The following is a 14,305-nucleotide window of genomic DNA, read 5'->3' as shown; positions in this document are numbered from 1 at the left end:
ACAATGGTTGTAAGTGTGAAAAAAGTCATATGTCACTTTTTTCAGTGCAGTTGTAACTTTGAATGGTCACTAAATGAACTGTTATAAGTCGAGGATTACCTGTATTAATCAGTCTTGGCTTTGTAATTTTGAAAGTGCATGAACTGCTGTTACAGTGAGAACTGATTTATCATGTTATTACATGGCAGGTGGCTGAGAAAGGATCCTGGCATAAGAAGCATTAATTGATATTACACACTCCTCTAAATTTAACAAGAGGCCTCATCTAGCCAAGGTTCCAGGTGGCTTACATCACAAAACAAGATTATCAAAAATATCCATGAATATATTTCCCTTTGTTCATCATTAACCAATCCTGTTCACAAAGACCAAAAACTTCCAGTCAGCTGAAAATGAGACAACAATGGACAGAAGTCTTCAGACACCTTTTATCATCTGTCCTGAAAGCACTATAGAAAAGAAACATTTAATGATCTTGAAGTATGAGATGAGAGGACAATCCTGACTGAATGGGACAAGGTATTTCCAGAGGGAGGAGGCATTGCTATTTTGGATTCCCTAAGTATGAAGAGAACCATGGCATATGCTCTTGGTTCATATGTCCCATACAAGCTGAATCATCTTGACAATGGTTTCTTCTAACACATCAGGAGGACAAGAACTTCAAAGAAGTTGATCGGGGGAAGAATATGCTGTCATCTCATTCATCATAATTGAAGCCTTTATTCCAGTGGTTCTCAACCTGTGGGTCGGGACCCCATTTGGGGTCGAACGACCATTTCACGGGGGTCGTCAAACAACGCAGTCCGCCATTTTTTTCCCCTTTTCCTTAGCTGTGCTACTCCTTTTCTATTGGCTTTTGAAAGCCAATAGAATAGATTCTCTTGAATAGAGTCTAATTCTATTGGCTTTCAAAAGCCAATAGGAATTGTCCATGCTGTCTCTGCCCTGCTGAGCCTGCCAAAAGTCCCATTCTGCAAATGGTGCTGCACCAGTTGAGTAGTCCTCGACTTACGACCGGTTGAGTAGTCCTTGACTTACGACCGGTTGGGGGTCGCGGCATTAAAAAGGTTGAGAACCACTGCTTTATTCCTGTGTAACAGAGTGTCGGCACAACATGGATGGATGCCAAGATCTGAAATCTCCATCCCAGAGCAGTTATTTTGCTAGCATTTTCCCTCCCTCTTTTGCTGTCATAAGTCACGTTCTCCAACCAGCCTGGGGGGGCAAATGTTCACTTCCTTCTGAAGCCCACGTAATTACTCTCTACGCATTCTTTCTCCCACCTCCTCCCAGCATCATCTGAATTAACTCTAAAAATACCAGTCAGTTCTGCATATTTTGTTAAAGCAAGAATATTCAATATTAGCAGTGTTGACAGTGTGCTTTTAAAATTCTACGGCCAGTACAATTTATTCTGTACACCATTATTGCTGATTTGAGAAGCAAGCTTATGATAACTTAAGCTTTAGACACTTCCCAGTTGGACCACAACAATGGGTTCTGCATGCAGCTGATCAATTAACCTGTATGGTCTCTACCTTTTAGCATCTCATCTTGATCCTTCTGCCCTACCTCCTTCTTCTCAATCCCCACCTGAGCCCTTTTCCCCTACATTTCTCTGAACAGCCTGGCAGCCTTCCTTGTAATCCTTTACTTATATACCACCAGAATAATCCATTACCGTTCACCTTCATTTAAGGAAATCTATTCCAAGCTCTGTGTTAGTCCAGACTTAAGAGGAACACCTGCTCTGGTACCTTCTAAGGTTTTCTCTACAAATATATGTGGGACAAATGTAATCTCTTAAAGCCAATTGATACAATTCAATTATTACCGTAGAAGGTCTGTTTCTTTCGTAATGACTTCATGAAAGCAGCTTTTATCTCTTTATTCCTCAAGCTGTAAATGATGGGGTTTAAGCTTTGTGTAAAGCAGTGCAAAAATCCTGTTATTTTCTGCAGAATTGGCTGAGTTGGGATGAATGTAAGTAAAAATGATAGTTCCATAGAAAATCAAGACAACAGTGAGATGTGAGGAACAAGTGGAGAATGCTTTGTGCCGGTCCTTGGCCAGTGGCATCATAAGAATAGTGGAGATGATGAGGATGTAGGAATAGAGAATGAGCAAAAGGAGTATCAAGTCAGCTACCACTGTCAATGTAGAAATGGTCACCTCATTTTTGTAGGTATATGTAGAGGCCAGCTTCAGAACAGGCATAAGATCACAGAAGAAATGGCTAATTTGATTTGATCCACAGAAGGGAAAGGTAAAGATTAAAACTAAGTACCCCAAGCCTACAAAAACACCAGTGGCCCATGACACAGCAGCAAGCATAGCACATTCCCTGAGATTCATGATATATGGGTACTGCAAGAGTTTGCAAATGGCAACGTAGCGGTCATAGGCCATGACACAAAGAAGACAACATTCAGTGACACCAAAGAGAAGGAAGAAATACATTTGACATCCACAGCCCCAAAAGGATATAGTCTGCTTCTCTGATAATAAGTTCACTAGCATCTTTGGGCTGATGGAGGAGGTGTAGCCAATTTCCAAAAAGAACAAGTTCCAGAGGAAGAAGTACATTGGGGTGTGAAGTGTGGGACTGACAATGGTGAGCAGTAAAACCAAACCATTGCCCATCAAGGCTATGAGGTAGAATATGAGAATTAGGGAAAACAGAAGTTCTTGCCAAGTCTGGAAATCTGAGAAGCCCAACAGCACAATTTCAGTGAGACAGGACTGATTGTGTTTTTTCATGGTATCATTCATGTTAAAACCTGGGAACAAAAGAGGAATGTTAAATAAAGAATTAAAGAATTATTCTTAACAATTCAACAGGATTCTCACACTAAAGACCTGTCCCTTGCTTCCTTCATTTTTACTCATAAGGAGCAAATTGGATCAAATCTTTAGAATTAAGAAAGACTGCAATTAAATTCTGTTTTTTAATTTATTTCTTATGCACTTTGCATTTGATTATATCATGCTAGTCAACCATTCAAGGAACCTTTCTGACAACTCATTTATGGATATTTTCAGAACTGAACCTACTTTGAGATTATGACTGGCAATTGTAAAATCCTCAGGTACCTGGAAGGTTGCAATTCCAAGGAAACCAATTTATGATAAAGCCAGCTCAATTTCTCATTAAATATAATTAGTTTTAATTGCTTATCATCCATTGTAATCCATTCATGTTATATAAAGAATGTCCTTTTCCATCTAGACAGGAACACAAAAATCTGCAGAAATTTCAGGCATCATCTCTCTCTGGTTCAAAAGAATTAAATGCTAATGCATGGGCAAAAGAATTTAAATTAAAACTCTCATAGCATTCTACCTAACATCATTTAAAAATTAAATTCTCTGTCTTCAATATGCATAGTATTAGGACTCAAACTACCAAATCTGATCTTTGGTAAATTATGAGATTTGATCTTACTTTGTGAATGTTTTTCTGATGATTTCAAATAGATAAGATATTTCTTCTTAAAGAGAATTCAAAATGCTGCATTTAGTGGCAACTTGAGGCTTTGAAGATTTGCCTGCCATACCTAAGTCTTGATGCAATCTGGAAAAAAAAAATTTGATACTGTAGGCTACATACATCTACTGACATCAATGACTCTGAAAGAGCCACTAGATTCCCAGAGGATCTCAAACTCCAGGGAGACTGGGGAACTTTTTCTCTAACAATGTCTCATGAGAGAAGCCCAAGGGTTCATCCTGGGATTTAGTACATGAATACCAGAGGGCAATCTAAACCTGGGTAAAATCATTCCTTTCAGTAGAGTTAATAAATCCATTGGCCTCAGACACTCGATATTTTTATGTCCAATTTCAATGGTTCTCTGTTTGCTGTGTTTGCTTATATCAGGGATCTTCAAACTTGGCCCTTTTATGACTTGTGGACTTCAACTCCCAGAATTCTTTAGCCAGGCATACTGGCTGAGGAATTCTGGGAGTTGAAGTCCACAAGTCATAAAAGGTTTGAAGACCCCTGGCTTATATGAATTGGAATGTCAGTTTGGTGTAGTGGTTAAGGCATCAGTCTAGATATGGAGAGATTGTGATTTCTTGTCCCATTTTAGGTAAGATTTAAGCTGGGTAATCTTGGACCAGCTGCTCTCTCTCAGGTGTTCATCGATGGGAGGGGGAATTCTATTCTTTTAACTCTAGGGGTTTGGGCTGGGGTTTGCTAGAGCTGGTTTTGCTTTCATATATGCTGAAATGATATACACAATAAAGTTTTACATTAAAAGACCAGAATGTCTCAAAGGTTTTTGCTTGGTTGGGTTCATCAGTCGGAACCATGACAGAAAAGTTCTGTCTGGCCCAGAATGTGGCACTCAGTGCAATTTTGAGTACACAATGGGATGCCCAGATAAAATCCTTCTATGTGAGGTGCACTTGCTCCCTGCACGACCCAGGTCACTAGCAAAATGGGTGGTGGGTCATGTGTTCTCCGTTCGCGTGCGAATGATGAAGACTCATGGTGGCAAATAACAATGCTTTATTCTCCTACTCCAACTCCAAGCAAAGAAGCAAAAGGCACGCAGGCCTTTTATAGGGCTTGAACCCCAGACAGAGTGAACCAATAAGAGTTCTTCTTTCTTTGCGCCTTGAGCATGCGCACGAGGCTGGTGCCGCTCTGTCTGGTCCCGGGCAGCTTTTAGCATGCCGGGGACCATTTGCAACAATTCTGGGCCTGCTGAGTTTCCTCATCAGGCCCAGGATACAACAGGTCAGAAAGCTTATTACATTTTATTCCCTTTAATTTTTGTCATTCAACTCATAAATTTCTGCTTTAAAAAGTGTAATCAAACTGAGATTTGATTCTCTAAGGCATCAAATTATTTTCTTTTTTTCTCCGATTGCTTATAAGTATGAGGCGATTCTATTCGATTCCATTAATAAATTCCTAATTGCGAATGTAGCAAATTTATAATTTATAATTCTTTTTTTTATTCTACTCATCTGGCATATTCATTCCCCTCATAACTGTTTTAAGAATATCCCAGTGTATTCATACAAGTGGTCCTTGATATACAGCAACAGTTGAGCCCAAAGTTTGCATTGCTAAGCAAGACAGTTCTTAAGTAGGTTGCCTTCTTTTATGACCTTTCTTGCCACAGCTGTTAAGTGAATCACTGCAATTGTTAAGTTAGTAATATGATTATGGAGTGAATCTGACTTCCCCATTGACTGCTTGTCAGAAGATTACATGATCCCAGGACACTGCAATTGTCATAAATACATGCCAGTTGTTGAGTATCTGAATTTTGATCACATGACCATGGGGATGCTGCAACAGTCATCCATGTGAAAAACAGCCATGTCACTTTTTTCGATACTTTTGTAAATTCGAATAGTCACTAAACAAATAGTTGTAAGTCAAGGACTACCTGTATAGATGTTTGTATTATATCATTTTCCTGAAAAAGATATTGAAAGATTGGTGTATGTTGCTTAGCTGATGCCATACATTACAAACCATTAACGGTTTAAAACCACCTATTGTAGAGGAAAGTGGTTTAGTACTCCATTTTAAAGTTACAAGCGTAGGCACAATTTCTCCTCTCTATAAATAATTTAGAGAGGTTTTACATACCCAAATATAGTCTATTGTTAAATGACTGCCGATGTAAAAACTCATTTGCTAAAAAGCACTCATGATTTCCGCAACAGCTACAAAATTGTATTTATACATAGAATTCTGAAATTTCTTAATTCACATTCATTTTTTTTATTTTGGGTAGGAAATAGACTGATACCTATAGATACTTTATTTATTTATTTATTTATTTATGAGACTTATATACCTCTTTAAGTGCAAGCACTCTCTAAGCGGTGTACACCAGTAAGCAATGTATATATATATTTACATTGCCCCAACAATCTGGGTCCTCATTTTACCTACCCCGGAAGGATGGAAGGCTGAGTCAACCTTGAGCCGGTGAGATTTGAACCGCTGACCTGCTGAACACAGTCAGCTAAAGTGGCCTGCAGTACTGCGCTCTAACTGCTGCGCCACCTCGGCTCACTTTCACTATATTAATCTTAACATTATCTTCTCAAAGTAGACTTTAATCTAACTGGTCCAAGCATATATTTTTTTAAAAAAAATACACTTGCAATGGACAAAGAGTTATCAGTTCCTCAGTGGGAGAGGATGTTGACATTGTTCTTGCAATGAACCTGTATGATCTCAAGCTTCTTGGTCCTTCTGCCCTAAATACTACCTCCTTCTTCCTCTCACCCTTTTTTCCTCCACATTTTTCAAGCTGTCTAGCAGCATTCTTTGTAAGGAAATAGCCAGTGAATCCTTTACTTACACACCACCAGAATAATCAAGTTACATTTCTGGTCAGGGTTCTCTTCTTGTTTTGAGTAATTCTGTTCCCAGCTCCATGTTATTCTAGAGTTATTCCACAGCTCTGGTATCTCCTAAGCTTTATTCTATCCATACATACATGTGACAAAATTGTAATCGGATGAAGTGACAAAACCAACCGATACAATTTGATTATTACCTCATGAAGACTGTTTTCTTGGTTACTAATTTCATGAAAGCAGCTTTTATCTCTTTGTTCCTCAAGCTATAAATGATGGGGTTCAAGCTTGGGGTCATTACTGTGTAGAGCAGGGCAAGAAATCTGTTAGTGTCCACAGAATATTCTGAATTTGGATGAATGTAAGTAAAAATGACAGTTCCATAGAAAATGAAGACAACAGTGAGATGTGAGGAACAAGTTGAAAATGCTTTGCGTCTATTCTTGGCCATTGGCATTCTGAGAATAGTGAAGATAATGAGGGTGTAAGAAACAAGAATGAGCAAAAAAGGTGTCAGGTCAACTACCACTGTTAAAATGGCAATGGCCACCTCATTTTTGTAGGTATTGGTAGAAGCCAGTCTCAGAACAGGCATAAGATCACAAAAGAAATGGCTGATTCTATTTGACCCACAGAAGGGAAGGGTGAAGATTGAAATTGAATGCCCCAAACCCAACGATATACCCATGGCCCATGAGGTAGCAGCAAGCTTAGCACATTCCCTGTAGTTCATGATATATGGGTACTGCAAGGGTTTGCAAATGGCAACATAGCGGTCATATGCCATGACACAAAAAAGACAACACTCAGTGACACCGAAGAGAAGGAAAAAACACATTTGATAGCCACAGCCCCAAAAGGATATACTTTGCTTCTCTGATAATAAGTTCGCTAGCATCTTTGGGCTGATGGAGGAAGTGTAGCCAATTTCCAAAAAGGACAAGTTCCAGAGGAAGAAATACATTGGCGTGTGAAGGGTAGGACTGAGAAAGATGAGGAGCAAGATCAAACTGTTGCCCACCAAGGCCATAAAATAGAATATTAGGGCCAGGTAGAAAAGAAGTTCTCGCATAGACTGGAAATCTGAGAAGCCTAGAAGGATAATCTCGGTGAGACAGGACTGGCTGCCTTTTTTCATGCTATCATCCAGATCAAAGGCTAAAAACAAGAGGAGCATTAAATAGTGAATTCAACAATTATTCTTTACAATCACTAACAATCGAATGTGTTTCTCACATTAGAGACCTATACATTGCTTCCTTCAGTTTCCTTCCTTCCTTTACTTTGTTTCCTCGGAAATAATAATTCAGATGATGTCCTATATAAAAGGAAAACTACAATTTTAATTTAGCATCATGTCTATTTTGGCTACAATGATTTCATCCTAATGAGTCATCTAAACAATTCTAGGATGTTGGACCGACCTAGATTGGATCATTCTAGGATCCTTTCTCAGAAGTAATTTATCAAAATTGTCAATCTTAAGACTTTACAGTTGATCTTATTTTAGTTATTTAATTGAAGGTGCCACCTTATTACATTTTCTTTTGTTTGTTGGTTGGTTTCAGTCCAAATTTTAGATGGTTTATAGAGATTCTGGCTGGAAATGCTGAATCCTGGAGTAGATGGAGTATTGGAGAAAACTGACTTAGATCAACATCAGCTTCATTTTCCATTCAATGCGATTTGTATCCACGTGATCACTGGGTACATGTTATCATCAGTGATCAGCCATTCCTGTTAGATAAAGATTGCTTTTTTCTATCTATTGAAAGTTTTTTAAATTTTACAAAACAAATCCCCTCCCCGAACTCCCCCACCCTCCCATACCCTCCCCCACCTCCCCAAACCTCCCAAACCCTCCCCCAACCTTCCCAGAGTTGAGTACAGGCTTAGTTAAAATTTTTCAAAAAAAGAAAAAAAAACTTAAAACACATATAAATCCTAAAGAAATCTAAATACATTAAATTAAATAGGTTATCTTCTCTAAAAAATAATAATTGCAATCATTAAACACATTATAATATACTCTAGACATTTTCTAATATCATACTTATATTATTATCCATCATTCTATATAAACTCCCTCCAGAACACAAATTTAAACATTACTTTCTTTGAACATCTGTACCTACAATATAAAATCCAATCTCTCCCTCTTTCTTTATCCTAGAACAGAAAAATAAACATATAAACCTTCATTATACTATTAAAACTAAATACTCTTTGAATACTTAAACTAAATACTTAAACTTAAACTTCTTATCTAAGATTTTCATTCAATCTCCATAATCTTCTCTCCTATCAAAAAAAAAACTTAAAAGACGTATAAATCCTAAACAATTCTAGATACATTTAATTAAACAAGTTATTTTCTCTTAAAAATAATAATAACAATAATAATTAAAAAACCCAATCATTAAACACATTATAATATACTCTAAACCTTTTCATATCATACTTATGTTATTATCCATCATTCTTTATAAACTCCCTCCAAAACACAAATTTGAACATTACTTAAAACTTAAAACATTAGAATTCCCTTGTACACATTTAAATCTTTACCAATAAAAAATTCGATCCACAATGAACACATTCCTTATCAGTCTCTCTTATCCATAAACCATTAAAGTTCCCTTATACACATTTAAATCTTTACACACAAATTTGAACATTACTTAAAACTTAAAACATTAGAATTCCCTTGTACACATTTAAATCTTTACCAATAACAAATTCGATCCACAATGAACACATTCCTTATCAGTCTCTCTTATCCATAAACCATTAAAGTTCCCTTATACACATTTAAATCTTTACCAATAACAAATTCCGTCCACAAGAAACACAGTCCTTATCAGTCTCTGTTGTCCATATAAAATTTTCATTCGATCCCCATCCTTATCAGTCTCTCTTATCCATAAATCTCAAAAGAAGTGCTTTGAAATCTGCCCTTAAAGGTAGCTCCAAAAAGTTTATAAATCCTGCTTCTCCCGCCGACTCAGAAGCCAATAGTTGTGAGGGTTCCTTAAACTCCTTCTTCTGTTGGTCTTTTTCTTTACAATTATATGTTGCACGAGTTGTCCTCTGCTCCTTCCTCTCGACTTGTTGAAGCCCCTCAAACTGAGATTTCCCATTTTTCATTAATATAGGCTCTTCAGACAACAATTCTACCCTTGAAGGTTGCTCCAAGAAATTTATAAGTCCTACTTCTCCCGCAGATTCAGAAACCAATAGTTGTGAGGCTTCCTTAACCTTCTTCTGTTGCTGCTTTTCTTTACAGTTATATGTTGCACAGGTTATCTTCTGCTCCTCCATCTCAACTTGTTGAGGCCCCTCAAACTGAGGTTTCCCAATTTTCATAAGTATAGGCTCTTCAGACTGCAATTCTACCTTCTTTTCTTCCAAAGCTTTAAACTTAATAGATGGCGATGAACATACCCCCAGGACCGAAGTATAAAAATCTTTTGCTTGAGAAACAGTATTAAGTCTATAACATATCCCCAGGTAATTCACCACCATTCCAATCGGAACATCCCATCTGAACGAAATTCGTCTCTTTTTAAGTTCATCTGCTAAAAAAGCAAACTCCTTTCTTCTTCTTAAAATTTTAGATGGGATCTCCTTTAGAATTATAACATCTTGTGAAGCAATTTGAAACCTCTTCTTATAAAAAGCTTGTATAATTTCGTTGCGCAGGGATCTTTTCCCAAAGTAAATTACCACATCTCTTGGCAAATTCTTTTGCACTGCCACCACAGAATTAACTCTAAATAATTTTCAATTTCACTAAGTATTTCCTCTTTTTCTTTATTCAAAATCACAGCAAAGTCCTTTGCAACCATCTCTCTTAGATCTCCTTGCAGAGACTCTCCCAAGCCTCTGATTCTTAGGGCATATTCCATTTGTCCATATTGAAGCATAAGAATCTCATTTTCCATTTCTTTTTCCATGCTTTCAAATTTTCCCTCCATCAATTCCACTTTTTCTCCTACCTCTTCCACACGGGAGTTCAGCTTTTCAAGAACAGAGGCAACTCCTTTTAGAGCCAAAACTATCTCTTGCCTCAAAATCTTATTATTTTCCTCTGAAATCTCTTTCATTTCTGCCCTAATTTGAGATATAACATTTCCCACCATATCTTGCAAATCCTTCACAATTATTGGCTGGACCAAGGAAGAGGGTGAAACTATTGATTTAGATTGTTGCACTGATGATAACACCAAAGAAGAAGCCACTTTAGGAGCTGTAGGAATCCCTGGACACTTTGGAGCCATCTTAAAAAAAATCTTTCCTCCTTCTTGAAAATTACAAAAATTAAGCAAAAGAAAAAGAGAGATTAAATCCAAAAAAAAATTCAAAAAATCCTTCAAAAGGAAATCATTATAACAAAAAAATACTAAACACTTTGGGGTTTTCTTAAAAAAATCTTTACTCCTTCTTAAAAGTTACAAAAATTAAGCAAAAGAAAAAGAAAGATTAACTCCAAAAAATCAAAAAATCCTTCAAAAAGAGATCATATAATAAAAAGAAAGGAGTTAAAAAACAAAAGGGGAAAGAAGAAAAAAATAATGAAATAGAAAAATAAAAAAAAAATCCACTCAATTTTTTTAAAAAAATACAAAAAGCAAAACAAAGAAGTTAAACAAAAATAATAATGCTTCTAAAATCCAGACCCAACATCAAAATCAAATCTACATTCCGTTCCAATCATTAAAAAAAAGGGAAAAGGATAAAGGAAAACACCAAAAAGCCTGCCGATCGCCATTCTACCTTCCCAAAGGAAAAAAAAAAACCGAAAGGCTTGCCGATCGCTATTTTACTTTCCCTTTCAACAAAAGGAAAAAAATAAAAAGAAGGAATATAAAAGTAAAAATAAATCTTTAAACTAAAAATCCAAATAAAATCAAAGAAAGCAAAAGCTATATCCTCTACTCAGCTCTGTCCGTTTCTAAAAAACCTCACCAGATCACTTTAATCATGGAGGTGGTTGCAGCGGCTTATTTTGTCCCTAGGGAACAAAAGACAGTCTGAACTCCGTGGGAGCGCTCCTCTCACCCCCCCCCAAAAAAAGCCTTGGGGGTGCATGAGAGTGGCTCTACCACTATTCAGACAACCCTCTTCCCCCCCCCCCCTTTGCCCGGGAGGGGGATTTTGAACCGCTGAACAGCTGATGGCCGCTGTTCATAGCGATTCAAACACTTACCCAGGAGGACGGCTACAAAGTAGCCGCCATCGCGCGCGCAGATCCACCGGAAGTCCCCCAAGACTGCTTTTTTCTATCTAGACTGAGCATCAAAATGAGCAGAAATATCAGTCATCATCTTTCCCAGGTTCAAAAGTATTAAATGACAATGCATGAGCAAACAGTTGAGAATAAAACTCTTGTAGTATTTCATTCATTTAAAAGCAAATTTTCTTATCTTGAGCATGCTCCATGTAAGGAATCAAACCACCAAACACAATCTTTGATAAAATATGAGGTATTAATCTTATGGCAAACTGCTTCTGAAAAACCTTGCCAAGAAAACAGCACAGACTTGTCCAGGCAGACTCAAAGAATCAGACAGGATTGAACAGAAGAGAGATATTTATGCAGATTTCTAGAAGATCCAAAATCCCATAGAAACTTTTTCCTCTAACAAGGTTTCAGAACAGAAGTACAAAGAGTCTTCCTGGGGATTTGGTAAATGAATTACCAGAGGACAACATGGATCTTGGGGAACATCTTACTTACAGCAGAGTAAAGAAACCCTGTGGCCTCAAATGCTGGATATTTTGTCCTAACGATACTTTTCATGAGGCAACTGGACTTTCTTATTTGAAGATGTTTCGCTTCTCATCCAATAAGCTTCTTCAGTTCTGACTGGATGGTGAGGAATGGAAATTCCATTCCTCACATCTAGTCAGAGCTGAAGAAGCTTCTTGAATGAGAAGCGAAACATCTTCAAAGGAAAATAAGAAAGTCCAGTTGCCTCATAAAAAAACATCCTTAGGATAACTATGACCTGGATGACTGAGAATCTCCATAGACATTCAGCTGGATATTTTGGTTTACAGTTACCTTGTTTACCTGATCATTTGCCATGTGGCTGGTCATACAGAAATTGTAATTTAAAAAAATTACAAAAAATACTAGTGGTATAATTTATATTGTCCCACCATGGGGATCAATAATCACATAGAAAATCTTCGGTTAGAGCATTATTTCCTACTGTTTCCTACAGAAAAACCATATATTTTCAATTCCATTCATATTTCTTCACAATGGGAATCTCAAAATGTGTGGTTTGTTCTTCCTACTTCAACTATTCATAGTGTTGATTTTAACCCTGGTGAGTCACCCAGAATTGCCCTATCACAGATCTTGAAGCTCTCTCAATCGGTCATGGCTTTTGTAACCTTGAAAGTGCATGAACAGCTCTTTTTAGAATAGCAGAAGGTGGGTAGTTGAAAGAGGATCTTGGCAAAAAAAAAAAGCATTTATTGATAATATGAAATCATCTAAATTTTAAAGACTGTTCATCTAACCAAGATTCCAGGCGCTCACACTATAAATCAAGGTAATACTTGTAATAAATATCCATAAGAACACTCTCCATAGTTAATCAGTTAAATCCTAAACATAAAAAAGGTCCTGCAAGCACAAAATGAGACATCAATAAACAGCAGCCTCAGTCCCTTGATCGTCTTTGCTCTGAAAGCATTATGCAAAAGTCACTTTTTAGGATCTTTCTGGATGCTAACAAGGAGATAATCATTCTGACTGGGTTACACAAAGTCTTCCAGAGGGAAAGGGATGCTAATGAAATGGACTGTGTTTGTACTCCTATGCCATTGTGATGAAGAAGACCTCTGGCGTAGCTTCTTGACTTGTGTGCACCAATAGGGAGAATTCACTTGAAGATGTTTTTTTCTAACACATCTCGAGGACAATACATTCAGGAAAGCTGATTTAGGAAATGTCTGCTGGGATCCCATTCATTGCAAGTGGGCCCATTGCTTCTTTGCAATAATTAAGGGATGAATATTCTTTCCCATCTACCAGCTACAGCAGAATTTCAGAGATTATCCATTCTACCCTTCCTTCAAAGAACAACATGGAAGTAAACAGCAATAAAGCTCTGCAAATAAAACTCCCATTTCCTAACCAAAGAAATCATTTTAAAAATGACTTTTAGACAAAAGACTATAGGGGAAAGATCTGACTAACCAAGCATGCATAATGTGTGGCACACGGTGGTTACTTATTTTTATTGTTTACAATAATGTTCAAATAAATGATGACTGTTGACCAAATTAAAAACAATGGAGATTTTTCAGCATTCTTTGGATATAGAATGTTGCAGAAGAGAGTGTTGTAGAAGAGACTTAATTCAATCTTATCTCAAAGAAACTTATTGATCAAGATCCTTTGCTGTATGTTGACACCCTGCTGTTTGCTTTTAAAATCAGTTAGTCCTACAAGATGAGTATTTTCAGAGAGATGACATGACTGTGCCCTATAGGATTCAGGGATTCTGCCTAAAGAAGAGATGGCAAGTAGCAGCCATGGCCAGGACAACTTGTGTATAAATCCATCTTGTGTACCACTTCTGGCCATTGCTGAATTAGGAGCCATTGCTCATTAGTACTCATGCCTTAGTCACTTCTTGAATGGACTACTTCAGGGGTCTTCAAACATGGCCCTTTTATGACTTGTGGACTTCAACTCCCAGAATTCCTCAGCCAGCATGCCTGGTTGAGGAATTCTGGGAGTTGAAGTCCACAAGTCATAAAAGGGCCAAGTTTGAAGACCCCTGGACTACTGTAATGGATTCTACATGTGGCTTTCCTTCAGAAAACCTTCAGAAGCTGCAATCAGTTCAGAATATTCACTTTGTGCAATTTTCTGGTACATTAAGGGACATCCACATAAAACCATTAGTGTGTGAACCGGTCTGGCTCAGAAGGCTTCAGGTGC

At 37.4% G+C, this 14,305-nt stretch overlaps 2 protein-coding genes across 2 annotated transcripts; both read right to left on the bottom strand.

Annotated features, from left to right (window-relative positions):
- Positions 1–1,890: 1,890 nt before the first annotated feature.
- Positions 1,891–2,763, bottom strand: LOC120302263 (olfactory receptor 10A4-like). Its single transcript, XM_039330391.1, has one exon. The coding sequence runs from the start codon at positions 2,761–2,763 to the stop codon at positions 1,891–1,893; it is 873 nt and encodes a 290-aa protein (XP_039186325.1).
- Positions 2,764–6,535: 3,772 nt separating this feature from the next.
- Positions 6,536–7,477, bottom strand: LOC120302244 (olfactory receptor 10AG1-like). The gene has a single exon (XM_039330354.1). The coding sequence runs from the start codon at positions 7,475–7,477 to the stop codon at positions 6,536–6,538; it is 942 nt and encodes a 313-aa protein (XP_039186288.1).
- Between the last annotated feature and the right edge of the window lie 6,828 nt (positions 7,478–14,305).

Source organism: Crotalus tigris, unplaced genomic scaffold (assembly GCF_016545835.1).
Source record: "Crotalus tigris isolate CLP2741 ecotype Arizona unplaced genomic scaffold, ASM1654583v1 scf7180000024427.8105951120:4207309, whole genome shotgun sequence".
NCBI lineage: Eukaryota > Metazoa > Chordata > Lepidosauria > Squamata > Viperidae > Crotalus > Crotalus tigris.
Note: the sequence above shows the minus strand (reverse complement) of the source record. Positions and strands in the feature narration are given on the sequence as shown.

What these genes read in the sequence shown, in the direction of transcription:
- LOC120302263 (XM_039330391.1), bottom strand. Translation starts at nt 2,763, where the DNA reads ATGAAAAAACACAATCAGTCCTGTCTCACTGAAATTGTGCTGTTGGGC.
- LOC120302244 (XM_039330354.1), bottom strand. Translation starts at nt 7,477, where the DNA reads ATGAAAAAAGGCAGCCAGTCCTGTCTCACCGAGATTATCCTTCTAGGC.